This window comes from Poecilia reticulata, linkage group LG16, assembly GCF_000633615.1.
Source record: "Poecilia reticulata strain Guanapo linkage group LG16, Guppy_female_1.0+MT, whole genome shotgun sequence".
NCBI lineage: Eukaryota > Metazoa > Chordata > Actinopteri > Cyprinodontiformes > Poeciliidae > Poecilia > Poecilia reticulata.
In genome coordinates, this window is record NC_024346.1 from 11,418,528 (window position 1) to 11,437,221 (window position 18,694).

Genomic DNA, 18,694 nt, shown 5'->3' on the forward strand with positions numbered 1-18,694 from the left:
AGCATATTTTTAGTGTGGGCTGGGTGATAAAAACAGCTTTCAGGATTTGTGTTCCAAGGCACGGGTCAAAAAATACGAAAATTACTGGAGTGATTTGTGTAAAGAGGGTGAATGAACACCTTCAGGCAAAGATTCAGAAGAGTTAAATGCAGTTAAATGTGTTCCAACAACAGAGAAACCCATAAGCACTCAATTTGAATAGATGTGTTCTTATGCTTCTTTTTTTTCCACATTTTTAAACTTTTGAATAATCTTCTTTGTGTTTCCTATGCCACATAGTGATATGGGTGACTGTAAGTGTGGCTGTTATGTTTATTTTTTCATGATAAGCTCCTTTGAGCTATGGATTTTTCTTTTACGGAAGTTTTATTTTATTCTAAGATGCTCCACTGACAAAGATGAAGCTTGCATCAAATGAAGCCATGCAATGAGCTCCATTATGAAAAAGATCAATAAAGCAAGCTTTGCTCATATGACAGTATGACTGTTATGTGTAACATCAAGTAGTCTGTTGCAAAAACGTCACTCCATTTCCAAAAAGGTTGTAAAAAATTGTCTGGATGGTTTCATCCGCTTAACTCAAGCAATCATTCAGAATAGAGCTAAACAAGCGAGACTATGCCGCACTGCAGACTCTCACAAAATCCCAAAAGGAACAACAAGAAAAGGGTTTAGTTATCAGTAAGTTGCAATCATGTCGTCATCAGAGTTTGTCACCCAGCTAATCAACTGTGTGCACATTATGACTGAAATGGGCACAAAATTGAAGGAAGGCTTGTGTGGAGGTTTGTGCTTCATTTGCTCAATTAAAAGGACCTTTTACTCTGACGGCCTGTTATGTCATGAAATGGGTTTATGTCAACCTTTACTAATGAACGCAGTGTATAAAATCCTGATTGACAAGGGCTAATCAATACCTTTCACTTGCTATTATGTAAGTATTAGGTTGTCACTAAAGAGGAAGTAGCTATCAGATAATTTCATAGCCATAGCACTCCCAGCTCAATATTAGGCACAGCCATAACAGTAATCTCTGATATAAATCATAAACATTATCTCTGGTGGACCGGTTGCCAAAATGGTAGCAAAATCTGATTAATTCAAAATGTCACTTGAGCAGACTTTGCTCAGGTACTTATGTAATTAAGGGTGCAAAGTTATTGCTATTCCTGAAGAGTTTATTTGAGTGTTATCAGTCACCTAACACTAAAGCAACCAATCACAGTCATGAATTGAAACAACAAATTGCAGCAGCACACAGTTTCCTCGTGCTCTTTGTCTGCTAATCTAATCCAGCATCAATTATGTGCGTATCAGACTGTAGACTATATAATAAATGGACCGAGCTACTGTAACCTCACCCATTGATTTGTCTTATGCAGTTTTGAAGCCTCATTTCAGGTATTTGGCTACCAAGATGCTGCTCTATTTGGAGTGAGAGATAATTTAAGCTGAATCCTACTTTCTGGTGCTACACCTGCTCCTGGATTTAAAGTTTCCCTTCAACCATTCATATCCCCCCTATCAGATTATTTGATACCTGTTTTGATTTATAGTACATCGTGGTTTAGCTTAATTTTCATGCATGTTTGGAACTTAAGCAACAGCTCAACCAGGGTTCCACATAATTTTGAACATGCATATTGAGTGTTGCACCAACAAAATGCCAAATATACTGCACTTGCTCCTCTGCTATGAATGTAAGTGCTACATCAGTGCCACAACAATGACTTAGTAATATTACTTATTCTCATGCAATGCTATGCAGATGCTCTGTCTACACTGATGAAAATTAACTCACTTATGCATGCTTACCTGTGGAACTGGTAAGCACGCACATTTTTCTGAACATTTCAGCTAAGAACCATCTGAAAACTTGAGGAGACATTGAACTTTAAACCTCACCATCTAACCTTAACCCAGTACAGCAATGTAAATTCAACACCCTCTGTTCTGATAGACACACACTGTACAAAATGGGAGGCAGACCAATAGTGACACACATATGTCAAAGGTGCTACAGGACTTGAGAAATAATGGTTAAAACGTGTCGCCTCAACCTGTATGCATCCGCACTCGAGAGGTTTACACGTCATCAGTAGCTAGTCTTTTCATGTAAACAAATTTTATGTCAATAGTTAACCAGCTTACAACATCTGTCAGCACACAATGGTATTTATTTAAAGACTACTCCTGTGTAATATTCCTGAACATAAAGTACACCTGGTCCAGAGCTACTGCTTTTCTATGTCTCTCATTTCTGTCTTCTCAGGCACCATCAGGTCCTGACCGATGGCCAGTCATGCTAGATCTGGTTCTACTGGTGTTGTTTCTCTCCACTGATTTGATAAGGTTGAGATTAAGAGTTTTGCAAGAGTAAGGCTTTAAAGGGCTTAACATTAATTTAATTATATATTTTTTAAATATATATCCAACATCACACGAGTCAGAAAAAATAATCTCCTTAATTATGCAATACAGACTTATTGGTAAAATGTTGTTATTTAGTATTCAATTAAGAAGTATATATTTTTTTTATAATGGCAGTCTATTAAAATGAAACAGCTATTAGTGGCTATTAGGGATATTAAAATTTTATAGATTTCCACATTGACTTTCACTTTTCACACTGATATCCATCTGTTTAATGTGGCTTATATTCAGCTCCTTTAAACCAGTAGCCATTTGCCCAGAAGACAAAGAAAATACAATGTTGGCAGAAACGCTTTCTTTGTGATATCCAGCACATGTGGAATGTGTTCTCCAAGCTGCCTGCAGGCAGAATATGAAGTAATAAATTAATGTGTTTATACTTATCTGGTATCCTTGAGTATGTCTCAAAGGGAGTTTTATCCTGACTCTAAGTTCAAGTAAGATATATGAAACAGGGAAAATTGATCTTATAAATAAACTTACTGCACTAGATTTGCAAAATTCAGCTGTGCTTATATGTTTGTGTATGTACAAATTATAGAATTATTCAGAGCTAAAATTAAATGAAAGTTTCAATGTATTGTATAAATCACTTTAATTTCCTACTTTAAAAAGTGCCTTAAAGGCATCTGGCGAGCAGCTCCGCCTCAGGACCTGCTGGACAAAATCAGCTACCCTTCCGGTTCAACTCCGGTTGACCTAGTTGCTGATTTATCAAAATTGCCTTTTTCAAGACGCTCTTTACTGGATAAAAAAAATTATAATGTAAACCCCACACTAAACCTGGATTCACCAACACAGACCAGTAAGAACTTTGTAAGGTATTTTAAAGACTGTAACTATGAGCGCTAGGAGTGGCTAACAGCTAGCACTGAGCACAACAACCTGTGGATTTTATTTAGAAGTTATGGGTGAGTTACTTTTCTATTATATTCCCATACAGACTTTACTGAGCATCTTTTCGTTTAATTGTTCACATGTGCTATTTGAGCAGTTTGGACTGACGTTGAGCTTAACTGGAGTACATAGGACTGTTTTGCTGAATTGTTGGCTGTTCAATTATGTGCGCTATTGCCTGTGGACAATATACATTGGTATATTGCTTGATATGCATTGTTGAGCTGCATTGTTGCTTTACTTGGCGTATTTTTATTTATTTGCATTTTATGGGATGCCTGTTGATTGGTGTGGTGCATAATTTTTGCGTTGTCCTGCACAGCGTGTGTCTTATTCAGGCATAGTTGACGTCTATTGAAGGCCCTGAATGAAACCCCACGGTGTGCCACGGAGTATAACAGATAAAGTAATAACATATTTTTCCCCCCAATAACGCCATCATTAAGATACATGGTACTGATTAAAAATTAGAATGATATAATTGATGTCTGTTGGTAGTGCTAATTTTTAAAAATATAATTTCCACTTTTAATTCACATGCTTTAAAGCCTTTGACAGCTCAATTTTCAACACCGAGAGAGAAAATGATGAGAGGCTTAAATTTCTTTCACATCCTGCAATTACAGCCATCAAGATGATGTGGACGTTTTCCTCCCAGCTGGAGGCCTGTACTTACACAATTAGAACACTTAAAGGTTTACTGGATGAAGAGCTCAGGGAATGATAGCAGCTACCACTTTAACTCGCACTAAGCCTGTTGCGGACAAAAAGAGTCCTTGAATGTGGATGTAGACAGGTTACAGTTGCCTTTCTGAAGATTGGATCTAAAAGATGCAAAGCTGTGCAGGAGGGCAAGAGACTAAAGATGGCACAGCATCTGTTATCAGAGTGATAGAACTGGCAACTTAAGGCCGGGACTGGGGTTGCAAACAGGATTATTGACACAGCAGCACAATCTTTAAAGAGATGATCTCATACCTGGTGAGGTAGATTCTCTTCTCGGTCAGCTGTCCAGGACCATGCTGAGGGTGAATATCCGGCTCATTCCTCACCACCTCCACTCCTTCGCCCCCACCGCTCTGCTCACAGCTGTGCTTACTGATCATGTAGAGCTGCCCAATCTTGTACTGGACACCGGAAACGTACCAGGAAAATGTTTATGGTGGTCAGACAGAGAGAAAAAAAAATGTTTAGAAAACATGTTCCAAAAAGCCAATGCTAAGTTTTAAGAGGGCCTACTATGCAAAATTCACATTTTGCATGTTCTTATATTTCCGTTTGAGTCTCAATTTCTTCTAAAAACAGCCCAACTGTTTATAAAAAACCAATGCCAATGTTGTTTGACAATAAGTTGATGTTTTTTTTGGTGTCTGGAAAATGAGCCGTTTGAAAAACTCCCGATTGTTTAATGAACAGGCAGTGCACCGTTACCTAGCAACCACAGCCGAGTCCAACCCGTTACCTATCAACCCAGGTGGATCTCCATCTGGTTTTACTCCTGTATGTGCTGTACAATGGCTGCTGGAAAAAACAAGTGTTTTGCTGTTTACTAACCATTCAGAGGCCTCTTGCTGCATTCTTGTTGGTTCTCTTCTGCTTTTCACAGATAAATGGTTGTATAATGGTTCATCTGTCTGTAGCTATTTTTATGTGAAAGTGCAAACGCTGAGTTTACAGCAGCAGCTTATTTGGATTTAAGTGACAAGAGGCCCTAAAAAAGCTCATTCTTAAAGGAGCTCAAAATAGGCAGAACTGACCAGACTAAAATTTCATTATCTTGGAACATTTAGTGCAAAACAATGTAATTAACACTTTTTGTGCAGTCCATAGACCTATCATAACCTTTTCAAGAAAGCATAATAAGTCACTTTTAAGTTCACTACAGTGTACTCTTTGTTTTTGTTTCATGTTGAAAGTACGCATGGGTGGGTGCTTACTTGTTTAGCTGCGTCTTTTTAGTGGGGGGAGCCAACAAAATTAATTTCTATAAACTGTGCACTCTTTCTTTTTAGTAGATTAGTTCTGGTTTTATGCATATTTATTTACCAGTTGCTCTTTCCTAGATAAAGCTAATGACGGACCTTTTGTCCCCATTAAATATGTACCCCATGTATTTCTCTCTCTCTGCAATCCTTGCCCACTGATTCTGTGTTTAGCAGTGTCTTTTTTTGTCTGGATAGAGCAATGACACAGCTTTTCTGACCATTAACAATGTGTAGCGTTTTTTTTCCCCCTATAGAAAGTACTGCTTCTATGAAAAACCCTTGTTTCTCTCAGAAACTTTCTTACAGGGACACTATTATATATTGTGCAGTCGCATAGTATCATTTTACCATCCAGTATCATCCAAATAATTGTGTTACCTTCAGTTTTTATAAAATTGCTGTATATATCAAACTAGGGCTGTTGTAAACGACTATTTTAGTAATCGAGTAATCTATAGATTTTTCTTACGATTAATCGAGTAATCGGATAAAAACAATTATGAAATAAAATATTGGTAAATCTTCCATAACACCAGTGTTACTATCGGATATCAACATCAGTCTATTTTTTCCACATTTGAGCTTCCCTACCAGTTACTTTTTTGTTGACCGGGGGAGCAAGACAGGATATTTATGGCTCCTCCGTTCAGAAACTCATCTACCAGCCATGTTCCGCCTCCCGGTTGTTCAGACCGGGATGGTATAAGTTTATTGTGCGGTTCGTCCGTAAAGCTGCTCTTACCCTGTAAGCATCGTGTTCAGTCTCTCCGCTCACCTGTATAAATCCTCCTCAACTTCTTCCCGCCGTTCAACCAGCAGCTCCGGAGCAGAAAGGCTGCCGAGCTCCCGGCATCGCGCCGGTCATTTTAAGGATGTTTATTGGTCCCACAAAAACGATGACAACCCGGAATTATCACCAATCAGTAAAGTCCCCGCGGGCCGAACTTGAAGATTGGACGTTATGCCGCTAACACGTAGCTTCCGTCAACAACTCAGAGGCGGAAGTCAGAGCTCCGCGCAACGCAAATAATGTTCCGGCTGAAACACGGTGCGCTAAATGATAAAACATAAATTAACGAAGCTTCGAGGCAGGTCAATTTTCCTCGAGGAATTTTAATAATCGAGGTACTCGAATCACTCGAGGAATCGTTTCAGCCCTATATCAAACACAAAATAAATTTGACTGCCTTGGAAAAATTGGGATTCAGTCTCTTTAAGACTGAATAAAGTGTTCAGCACTCAGTGAATACTCAGTGTTCAGCACATCATGACAACAGTGCTTCTCATTTGACCGTTTACCATCATTCTTTGGAGCACTGGACTGAGAGGTAGTTTGTATGGTGATCTCAGCAGACTCCCAGTTCCATCAGCTGTTTGCTAATTGCTGTGAGGGCATTTAGCTTTTAGGCACTTGTGAATGGTTGCCACAGGAGATTCCAGGATTTCTCAGATATGCTTGAACGAATCAAAGCGACACTTCAGGCATGTTTTTGATTAAGGAATAACATTGTAACGTGTAGTACATTTTACATTATACTAGCCCTGTCAGATGACACTGGTTGTGAATTATGACCAGACTGACGATACTTTACAACCACTACTTTTGTCTTAATTGTATTAAGCATTGATGCCAGAGGTCAGCGTCCAATACAGAACCATACACTTCTGCAACTGTCACTTTTCGTTCGGTTTCATTTTCTTTGATCAGCCCAAGTTGTTATGATGCAATCTATTACTAGCATAACTTGGAAAATGGCATGTCTGTGGCTTTTCTGTTGACGCCACCCATCTAAGTACTGTTTGGGATGAAGTGACACATTGTCTTTCTATAATAACAACACTCATTGCATGAGAACAGCAGCCTCTCCCCGCCAAACAATGTACCCTCTGACATCACAGTTACAGCAGATTATGAGAAAGATAGAAATGTTCCTTTATAGCAATTTGCACTCAGCACCACAAAACCTAAAGGGTCTCCTGTGGCAGCTTTCAGTGAACATCCTGAGATGTCTGTTGGTGTGGGTGATGGGCTGGACCTGCTGTGGTTGCAAACAGCAGTTCTTTAGTCCCACTGTTGCAACAACAGAAGAAGATCCCCTCATTAAGATAACACCTCTGTTGTGCAGCTTTCATATTTGCTGTTTTGTCTAATCTTAAAAGTCAAAAGCTGCTCTGGATCTTTAACATGAAATAACAAGCCTTGCAGTACACAGCCATCTTTGTGATTTTGGGAGGATAAGGACAAATTGACTTGGCATTTAAACAAAAGCTTGAAATATGTTTAAAAAAAAATCACACAGGCAAGAAGGTATTACATAAAATCACAGATAAAAGGCCTGCTATATCAAATCAGTGACTTTGTTTTTCCTTTTAAGAAATAATAGAAAAATCATCTGCAATGAGGAAGTAGTAGCATGAAAAAAAAAACAGGCCATGATCACAGCTGCAGCGTTAGGTTTTGTTTTGACAGACACTTGATCACGGCTTCTTGGGTGCTTTCGTTTTCTTTTTTTTTTTTCTTCCTTAACAGCCCATTGGTGTGTATAAATATTGCCCTGAAGTGCCCTTTTCAGAATTTTTAAAATTTAATTTGGCCAGGGAGGGTGAATGTGTACAGTCCTAATGAGGAAGATGGGACTTTGTTCTCTGCTGCAGCTCCAGTTTGTACCCGCTGCTGATGAGGCACTGTGAATGGAGTATTTTCTTTTACTGCTCCTTTGGGCATGTGAAGTGATCCTCGCTGTGCTCAGCCTGATAGAATCGCTTGTGTATTTTCAGAAATCTACAGTCCCTTTTTTTTGTCATTTCTTTTAGCCAAAATTACACAGTTTTGCGTTACTTCAAGTGTTAACCAGTTGCTGCTTTATTTCTGTAATTTACTGCGCATCACGGTTGAATTATTCCCTAAAATCTAATAAGCTTTAATGCCATTACAATGATGGCACTAGAGTGGTTTATTAAAAGTAATCTGCTCCTCTGTTGCCATTGTAATGCAATTCATTTTGTTGCCCTATATTGGAGTGGCACAAAAGCAGAGTTTTAATTAAAAGCAAGTAACAGCAAAAGATAGGGAAAAAGAAAGAAAGAAATGAGGAGGGTAGACGTCTACATACCATCCTTCACTTCTGACATCTTGTGCCACTCCTTCTTGTTCCAATTACAATGGAGTGTCAACATTCAATATTTACTCATTGGATGTTTATTCGACTTAATTAATCATAGTAATGTGTACTTTTAACACCAGCACTGAGTACCTCCTACACATGCTATAGATCTCCTCACCTTATTGAAGACTTTTCTGTCCTTAAATCACTGCTGCCATGTGTCACATGTTGACAGTTTTTTTTGGCATGTTTCCTCCTACTGTTGTTTTTTTAAGACCAGTCTTAAAGCAATGCAACCATCACGAATTCTGGAAAGGTGTAAATATAGCCTGTCACATCAGGATGGAAACTCTGCTCATTGTGTCAGTGTGACTGCAAGTGAACGGAAGAAAATATACTTCAGTTTCCTTCTGATTAAATCTCTCATACGCATGTGCTCGGCTGCAATTTCCAGGTCTAAACAAATAGAAACCACCTTGCCTTGGCACTCCCTTAGTCCTTTGTTAAGATAAAAATACAAGATTGTGTTTAATGGCCTGCTTTTAAACCGCAAAGTAAAAAACATTTGATTAAAGCTTTTTTGGAAATAAATCAATAATTATTGTGATTGAAAAGTGGGTTCTATACAGTGATTTGCGCTGATAACTTTGTTGCCACAGAAACACTGTATATAGGAAAGATTTATTTTTGTCGTTGTACAATTTAATTGATAATAGATTACATTAATATGATTACTTATGGTAAAAGCAGAGTAGTTTAATAATTTGGCTTAATGAGTGTTAGTTTATAATCTGCTGCCAGTTTCCCATCTTGTCTGATGTACAAGCATTTAAAAAAAGTCCTTGTATGAACTAAGCCACAGGAAATGAGCAAAATTTGGTGAAGCGTTACGTCTTGTCATGTTGTTGATGCACTATTGTTGTGAATAGTGCATCATGTGTTTTAGGATCAAGGTTGTGGAATTGACATCATTCTGCTGCATATAAATGGGGAACGTTACAGTTGTCATGACATCACCGCCTTTTATTTGTATTTTTGGGGTTTCATATTTATGAATCTCATTATTTTCTGAGAATTACTTTTCTTACATTATTGGAGGACCCTAAAGTGACCAGGCAGAGATTTAGCATAAAGTTGGTCATGCTATCAGTTTCACTTTCAGTTTCAAACATCTACGATTTCTTTTGATTCTGTGACAGTGAAGTATTCTTGTTGTTAGGTCATGAGCAATAAATCTTACAGCAGTCGAATGGATTTGAGGTAATAATTACAGTTTAGAAGATGAAGAAGTCACATCTACATCCATCTAATCCACCCTTGGCTTAACAGACAGAAATCACCATCTGACAACTTCTATTTTCCTCACGGTGCATTCAGATTTAAAGGAAAATTTATGTCAAGGCCTTTTGATAAGGATTTAAATTGGTAAAGTTGTAAGTTTTACAGCATTTATATTCATGCATATAAACCAAAACAATCAACTCCGCAAGATTGTGGATAATTAACTGTTTTATAACTCGAAAGTTGCAAACAGCTGCTGCTGTGTCTGACTGAAAACGGAAATTTATTTTATGTTTGCTGCAATTACACAAGTAATAAAGTTAAGATAAATCTATTCCCAAAATGGAAAACTGCTTTGTAGGAAGTGTAGCTTAAAAATTCAATCAGTATCTTTACACAAAGAGCAGCAGAGAAAATAGCATTGAAAAACTTCAGTGGTGTTTGCAGAAAAAACAGCTAAAAATAAAACTTGTTTCTCCTTCAGATGCAAGCTAGTGTAAGCACTACAGTAGCGCCATTTGTTGCTGAAGTAACAATTTAAAGTTTGCATCAACTCTGTCATCAAAGGTCGAACGATTTACAGTTCAATTATTGCTTTTCATTTTTTTCTCTTGTATATAGCAATCACTCAGGTAGATAATTGTGATGAATTTGCTCAGATTGTTTCAGTTTTTGTGTTGTTGAAAAGGTTGCTCCCTTTAATAATTGCAGTTGCTCCGGTGAGTCACGCTGCTAACCTAAGATGTTAAACCTAAAAACCCCAGAGGCAGTGACAGTCTCCTGTTGACATAACCATTTGCTGTAACTAGCACCAACTCTGCCCTCCAGAAATGTTGTCGTCTTGTGACATTTTCATCAATTATACTCAAGTTGAAATGCAAATACTTAGCTAGCTGACATACAGTGTTTGACATATAAAGACAGCTTTGCTTTAATGAAGTGTACAGAGATCTTTTAAAATATGTTACAATGCTAAGAGATGTCTACATAGAATGAATAAAGAAAATTTTATGTGATTTGAAGAACAGCTCCCTGTTAAAATATTATTCCAAATGTCATTATTGTCTGGTGTTAGTAAACCCAGTATGGCCTTTATCAAGTGCGCTTGTTGAGTTGCTTGCTAACGCAAATAGCAAACATGTCGGTCACATGACTTCAACTCAGTGCTTTTAAAAATCTAGACATGGTGAAAACAACTTCTTCTGATGACTACTTCTGCAGAAGGATGCACCGAGACAAAACGGGAACAATGAGTTTACTCTGCTCAAAAGACCTCCACCGTCATCTGATCTTAATCTAGTCAAGCTCTTTTGGAATGAGAGATGTGTATCATGGATGTTCAACTATCAGATGTTAAACATGTTAAGACATGTTTAGACATGTTTTGGTTCTCGTTTATGTTTCCGTTGAAGAATTCTGGCTGCTCTGAAGGCAGAAGTGGATTCTGCTACCAAGGTGTACCCCGTAAAGCAGCCAGTAAGTGGATTAGTGTCTTCCTCAACCACAAGAATACAAAGATTGAACCATCAGCCTTACCGACTCACTCTACCAACTGAGCGACCGTTACCTGTAAGCTTTTCCACAAGCAAAACGTAGCTCTTAGCATTCCACGGCACAGAAGCAGAGTATTGTGTAACAGAAGAGGTAGCGGATATCCAGATGTGCATAATCCACCTATTTTAAAGCAGCATGTTGGTTTAAATTTTGTAAATGGCATGAAACGAAGTAGCATTTTTTATTTGATACATCCTCAGGCAAAGCTGCATTTAAACTTGCATTACATTCAGTCGAAAGAGGATTTGCTGCAAGCTCAAGTTTACGTGTGTCCTGCACTGATACCGTAAATCCCATTCCGGACTGTTATTTGTCACTGTCATTGTTGTGGTAACAGATAGAGGTGAGGAATAGGGGTAGGTGGGAAAGGGACGTGGAGGTGCGTACAGGAGAGGATGAGGACATTTCTTTTGAAGGACACTTGAGGGAATAACTCTCTCACTCTCCTCCCTATAACAGGATCTCTGTGTGAATAAAATTGCAGGCCAAGTAGCTTTGTCTGAGCTAAGGTCTTGGTCAGCTGTAACCAGTTTGACTAGTTTCTGTATTTGCTCTGAATGCTACACAACGCCGTCATTTGTAAAGTATACACACACCCATACACGCACACAGACACACACAGAGGGGTGGACAGTAGTAAAACAATAGAAGCTTGACTTTGTGAGGATGCCGCCCAAGTGCATTGACTGAGTCAACCAAGGATGCTTCAAGATCCAGTGTGCCAAAACACCCCCGGAAAACATTTCCCATCATCACATTAACACTTTTCTAGATTGTAAGTTGATTATATATGATCACATTGCAAATTAACCTTCTCTTTAGTTCGCTGTTTTACAGTAGTGGGAGGGTAGTGGTCCGTTTGTGTGTGTGTTGCATGAGCGTGGGAAAGACAAACACTTACCTCCTCCACCGTCAGTGGCATACATATGCGATACTCTTTCATCAACATGGTGCTGCTGCAGGGAACACTGTCTTTTGGAGATGAACAGAGACACTGTGTTTTGGTTTGTTTATCTGTGTTGTCTCGCTTGCATAGTAGACTTGCTCAGGCACGCAGCACATGGACCACAGTGACCTCTTTACAGCCGCTCTCCTTCCCCCCTTTGTTTTGCTGATGTCAGGAGTCCGTGGAGTTGAGTTCACCTCTTTGTCAATGGACGTCTACTGTTTTCTTACTTTTTTCCGCTCCTCTGAGGCTCGTCTCTGCTTTTGGTTTCTCTTCCTCAATTAATCTTGACTCGACTTCTTAACTGCTGTTAGTACTCTCTCCTTGGCTGCTTCTTGTCTCCGTTTTCTGTTCTCTCTGATTGCTGTTTTCTCCCTGCCTTTCTGGTGCTGCAGTAAGAGCAAAGTGGTAATTAGCTAAGGTAAAAAAAAGACCTGCAGTTAACCAACCTTTCCCCTCCTGGCTCTGTCTGAGCTTTGTTTAATTCCTCTGCATGTGTAACCTTCCTGTCTCTGCGGTGCTCCTCCTCTCTAAACCGGCCTCCTCTGCTTTCAGTTCCTCTCACAAATTCCTTTGCCGGTTTTTCTTATCTGTTTTTTTTCCTCTCCGTCTGAGAGTATCCTCTCCCCGCCCACTGTATTTTCATTCCTTTCCACCTGTGTCACCTCCCTCCATGATTTTTATCTGTTCTTTTGCTTCTGTCACTCAGATGGCTGTCAACAGTAAATGTGTTCCTCTACCGACAACTTGAAGTCATGCCGATTTTTTTTTTTTTTTTTTTACGCATTCTTCCCCGACATCTACGTCCAGAGGCACTTTTGGCATAGATATTTTTTTGTAAGGGCATGCTGATGCATGAACTGCTTTTTGGAGTTATAACACCAACACTCAGCAGAATGAGTTGTAAAAGCACACAGATCTTTACTTCAGCAAATCCTCTCAAAAGAGAAGTGCAGTCAATAAAACATTGAGAACTTCCAGTAAAGTTAACCACAAACACACACCAGCTGTTGGCTACTTACAGTTGAAGTTATGCAATGTGAACAGTAAAAAAAGATGTAATTTTTATCTCCATCAGATGTCAAATCAGACTCATTTAGAATTAACAATGCTATTTATATTGCCTAAATGCTAAAATATTTCATAAAGATTTTTTTAAATTTTATTTTTAGCAACTTTCTTCCAATTCGTAAGTCTCTGTACAGTTTCTTACTATTTTAAATTATGTGATGTGTTACACATTTTAGATATGTTTCCTTAAGGCTGCTGTAACTTTTTAAATATTTATATATATTTATTGAAAATGTCACTATGTGATGACAGTATGATAGGAGTCAGATAACCTGTTAAAAAATAAATTATAAAAAAAAGAATTGAGCTCCTATGCACTATTTAGAAACAACCAATCAGAGCCAGGAGGAGCTCAGACCCTCCCCCTGACTCTGATTGGTTGTTTCTGGCCGGGAGCTGTGCATTTCTTCAAATTGCAGTAGTAGCACTGGGAGAAGGTGGAGGAGCTCAATATTTTCACAGATTGCCTGTCTCAAACCGACATAATGACAGTTTTAACAAAAATGTAGAAAATATATATATACTTTTTATGAAAGTGAAATTTTAAATGGTTTAGTTATTTTCTGCAAATATATTTTCTTTTCTTTGTTTCTTTTAGTAGAACTATGTGTACTGTGTTAGTACACATAGTGAAGTGTTTTGGTTTTTGTGCTTACTTAGGACAAAGGATGAAATTCAGTTTTTGAACTAATTCCTTCATATTTACACTGCCATGAATTGAGCTAATGTTGAGTAATGTGCACTGTCCTAATCAAATAAACTAAATTCCTCAGAATAACTTGCTGGAATTTTGCACAATTCACCCTGACTGAACTGGTGCAACTGAATCAGGTTTATGTCTTCTAGCTCAGACACACTTTTCAAATTGTTTAAGGAACTGTGAAAAGAGCTTTGTGTGTCTTTTAAAAAATATTAGCTACTATGTAGCTAGATTGGTAATATGCACATATTTGTGCCCAAGCTTTAACTTTCTGGTTGATGTTTTGAGATATTGTTTCAATAAGTTCCTTGTAATGTTCTTTCCTAATTATCCCATCTATTTTGTTAAGTGCACCAATCCCTTCTGCAGCAAAACGTAACTCTTTCCATCCTGAATGGTATGACGTCTACATTCCTACTCTGTTTATTGTTCCCTGGAATAATGTGGCATCGTAAAGCATGAACACATAACAGCTCTGTATGAATCAGACTTGTCCTTGTTGTGAATTAATCAGAAGCTTACAAAGCAATGACATATTTATCTGAGCTTTACAAAATTTCTTAAAATCTTAGTGGACATAAATCTAATCTTTTAAATAATGTAAAAAAATAATAAAAATGTTAGAAATTCTCAGCCACGGTTCTGACATTTAGCATGTATAAGAAACTTTGGCCAGGTTAACTACTGTGAGCTAAAAGAAGACAGTAATGATACCAAAAAATATTCACGTGAAGAAACAGATGATTTTCAGCTTGTGCAGGCGGAAACAGTCAGACCGCTGGAGAAAACGACCTCTGATCTTTTTGTCTCTGTCTCTAAAGGAACAGCCCTTGATTTTAGAAATCTCAGCGTTAAGGTATGTATCTGAATGCTGATAGCTGATTCTGAAGTGCTTTGCTAAAATGCTTCAAAGACAGTTAAGATATTAAGTTTGTAGCCTCTGTTTAAAAAAAACAAAGGCTTCAGGGATTCCAAGGAAGTCTTCAGTTTTCCTTGGAATCTTCAGGGAAACTTGTAGTTACAAGTAATCTTCCCACACTTTATATATTGTGACATGTAATTCATTTATAACCTTCAACCAATCATGCAGTGACAATTTCTTTTCTATGTACTTATTTTAATAACATAGAAAAGTCCCAAGGATTCCTGCTGTACCACAGTTTTGTAATGTATCGGCTTGGAAACGTTTGTGTATTTTCTGGTGTCACAGTGGAATAAAAAGTTTGAGAAGCACTGCCCTACGTCATTGTTGCCCAAACTGGCAGCAGCCTCCTCAAACGGACCCCCTGCCCCTCCTCCTCTTCTTCTCAGCGCGCTTCAGTTCACTCTGAGTGTATGAATGGCCGTCACACAGAGTGGGCCACTGGATTAAACATTACCTGAGCCAAGAGAGCTGCCATGAAGCAAAGCCCTGGACTCGCTCACATTGTATTCCCTCCTGACCTTCAGCTGGGTTTAATTGAATCCACTCTCAGTCAATGAGTAGTGGAATCGAAGCAGTCCTAATATCTTACTCGTGTCTGTCCTTGAGTCATGGGGTGCTCAGCTGCTGCCCGCCGCATATTGTTGCTTCCCCATCAAATAGGAGAAGCAGATGTTTTGATTTCTCCGATTCAGGCTGGTGGCCCAAAACCAACAGGCGGGCCTGGATTCCTCCTTTCTGGCGGATTTCTTTGGCTGTGTCTAGAGATGGAGCTGAAGGAGCTCCACGTGTCTTTCCTATCATCAGTTCCTTACTGAAAGAGCGGTAAAAATAAATTCCTGGTGGGGTTTGCTGCTATCTTATCAGATCAGTGTTTGGAGAAGGGAAGCCACTTCAGAGAGCTGAGGTGTGCTTTGCTCGTCTCAGCCTGAATTTTTCCCCAGACTCGCATTGACTCTGACGACACACGCGGCAGCACAGTTTAAAGACTGATTGACTGAGACTCAGATGCACATTCAGCAGTGAATCTGAGATTTGTTTGATGATTTAACTGTGGTTAAAGGGCGATCTGGGGCAAAATGGCAAGACTCTCAGATGACTTATTGGGCTAAACGTAAAATTGATTTCCTGATTGATTTCTTTGAGAGATTGAACAGATGTGTTTGGGAGTATGAGCTTTATCTGCCTGCCTGGTTGAAAAGTCAGTGTGAACTATTTACAAAGGATGCAAAGATATAGAAGTGACTTGACAAGTATCGCTTGGCATCACATGCAGCGTATATTATTTACATGTGATTTGTTTCCGGATACATAACACTGCAAACACTGAATCAGTCTACTCTGTGAGAAGACAAATGCAAATAATTTGCACTGAGATGCAAAACATGTAAATGTCTGTCGCGGGGTAGCACAAAGCCAAAGAATAACAAAATAAACATAGAAGAGTAGGGAACTTTTCTATAGTAGGTTTGGACCTACCTCTAAGAGGTACACTAAAAGCACACAAAGCTGTGAACAATCACTGTGAATACTATCAGGGCTCTGCATCTAATATGAAAGAAAGCAACATCACAAAGGGCTGACTTTAGTTTTTTTTCTTTACACTAGCGAGGACTTTGTACTTCAAGACTTTTCTGAGTGGTTTACAGTTTAACTGTGCAAAAGTGATATGATGCAACATTTTTAAAATGTCCCTTAAAATAGAAATATTGTCTAAGACGTTGAAACTAGATGTCAACATAAAAAGAAGTTAGTTGGCTGCCTTGTTGGTTTACTGACTAACTTCATAAATCTTGTTCTTGTTGAACTCAAGAAGTGGTTCACTGCAAAATGGCTCCTTTTGAACACAGACTCTCCACTGACATCTTTCCATCAGTACAACACATTGTAGCAATACTAATCCCCCCCCCTTTTTTTAATTTCATTGGGATTTCATGCGATAGACCAAAGCTGGATTAGTGTGAATTGGGAAAAAAATATATACCTGTTTACAAATAATTCTGAAAAGCATGCTGCTGTCATGTTTGGTTTGTAGACGACCCAGGCACAGATATCTTTGTTGAGGTGAATATTTAAAAAAGTGAAAACCAAAGACAAACTTATTTATAGAGAAGACATGTGATGGCCAGAGCATAAAAAAATCCAGCAGACAGAACTGAAGTAGGCAACAGAACGATCCAACAGGGAATGACTGAAGGTGAGTGGCTTAAATAGTGGGGAGCTTGATTACTGAACAAAGAAAAAGTGGCTGATTGAACAGAGTGCAGCTGGAGGAGAGACCAGGCAGACAGACTGAGTGGAGAGAGACGCAGGAGAAGAGCAAGGAAGGGAATGATGATAATAAAAAAGAACTAAACTAAATACAAAAGCATGGTTAACCAAAGTGAGATCTAACCACAAGTAAATGAATAATGGTTACAGGAGACTGACTTAAAATAAAGCAGGGATGCTAGAAACAGAACACTGATAATTAAGTCAGGGCACATATAAACAAATCAAAATGCAAATAGTGGGAACACCAAACAACCCAGGATCCTGACAGCTGCAGGCTTGTATTCAGAGCTACAATGAAATGGTTTTCATCAATGCAAATTTATATATTAGAATTGCCCAATCAAAGACCGAAATCCAATTGAAAAATTTGCGTTAAAATTTGAAAATTGACGTAAAAGAGGCTCTTTGTCAATTCCGATTGAGATTAAGCTATTAGGAGAAGGGAAATTGGCATAAGGGTGGACGTAATTGTGCAAAAGTGCGGTGAAAAGTTATTTTAGAAAGTAAACACTTGGGAGTGAAACTGCTTACATGCAACATTAGATTTTGTCTTTTAAGATTTTATTTGTATAATTTTTGAAAACAATTAAAATATGAATTTTCAGTAAATATGTTTATATTACTTTTGTCAGTTTTAAGTTATTTCAGTAACCATTGTGGTCCACAACGCAAAAATAACCCTTCCTCTCCACATCCCCTAGTAACAAAATGTATACCTCTAAATCTAGAGCAATATAAATACATTTTTCTCAGTGGTGAGGCGGAAACAGCATCTGTTTATGCAAATGTACAGGAAATATCAGTTGGTTTGTGTTTTTAATACCTTAACCCTAACAACTTTTCAGCCACATTTGGACATTTATAGATATTTATAGATATGTCTGTTATAGATTGCAGACTTATCAGCCTTGCACCTTTAAACCTGAACTATTACATGTTTAGAAAGAGGGCAAAATTGCCTTCTGCATGTATTTTCAAAGAAATACTCTTCGAAACCCATTTAGCCTTTAATTATTACATTTATCGGAGTTAATTTCAGTACACCCGGGTTTGCTTAAGGTAAATAGATTTTATTTTACATTCAGCCTGTGTTTCAGTCAGGGATCGACAAAGATTCTTGGCTTAGTTATAAAAAAAATTCTAATAACAGCCGGAAAAAAATAAATTTTGGATCTCTTCAACTTAACCACAGCAGTGGTGGTGTTGTTACTGTCGCTTCTGACTGGACTTGTCAGCCTGCAACCCAAGTCCGTGGAGGAGAAGCTTGTTTATTCCTGTGGCACTGGCATATAATAACACTTTAGATGCCTTCACCACATAATGGGGTCTTGAGAAGTCATGCTGCTTATATTATGTTTTCCCGTGTTTTCTAGACTGACAGCTCAAGCATGAAGAGGTGATGGAGTTCAGCAACATTTCTTCTTGGTGGGGATACTCACTCACTCACTCACTCACTCACTCACTCACTCACTCACTCACTCACTCACTCACTCACTCACTCACTCACTCACTCACTCACTCACTCAC

At 38.4% G+C, this 18,694-nt stretch overlaps 1 protein-coding gene and 1 long non-coding RNA gene across 3 annotated transcripts in view; one reads left to right on the top strand and one right to left on the bottom strand.

Annotated features, from left to right (window-relative positions):
- The window catches only part of pitpnc1b (phosphatidylinositol transfer protein cytoplasmic 1b), a 44,158-nt gene that overhangs the window by 11,764 nt on the left and 13,700 nt on the right, over positions 1-18,694 (bottom strand). Inside the window, exons 1-2 of one of the 2 annotated variants that reach the window (XM_008431542.2) lie at positions 12,156-12,940; positions 4,309-4,457 (exon numbers count right to left, since the gene is read on the bottom strand). In XM_008431542.2, the coding sequence (XP_008429764.1) occupies positions 4,309-4,457; positions 12,156-12,203 (197 nt within the window). In that variant the 5' untranslated portion in view covers positions 12,204-12,940. Of the gene's footprint in view, positions 1-4,308; positions 4,458-12,155; positions 12,941-18,694 lie in introns of those variants that run through there. The other variant, XM_017309403.1, reaches the window with a different exon arrangement.
- LOC103478063 (uncharacterized) overlaps positions 3,089-18,694 on the top strand; it is a 16,733-nt gene continuing 1,127 nt past the window's right edge. Inside the window, exons 1-2 of the long non-coding RNA XR_535739.2 lie at positions 3,089-3,344; positions 18,541-18,592. This is a non-coding gene — a long non-coding RNA (uncharacterized LOC103478063). The remainder of the gene's footprint in view (positions 3,345-18,540; positions 18,593-18,694) is intronic.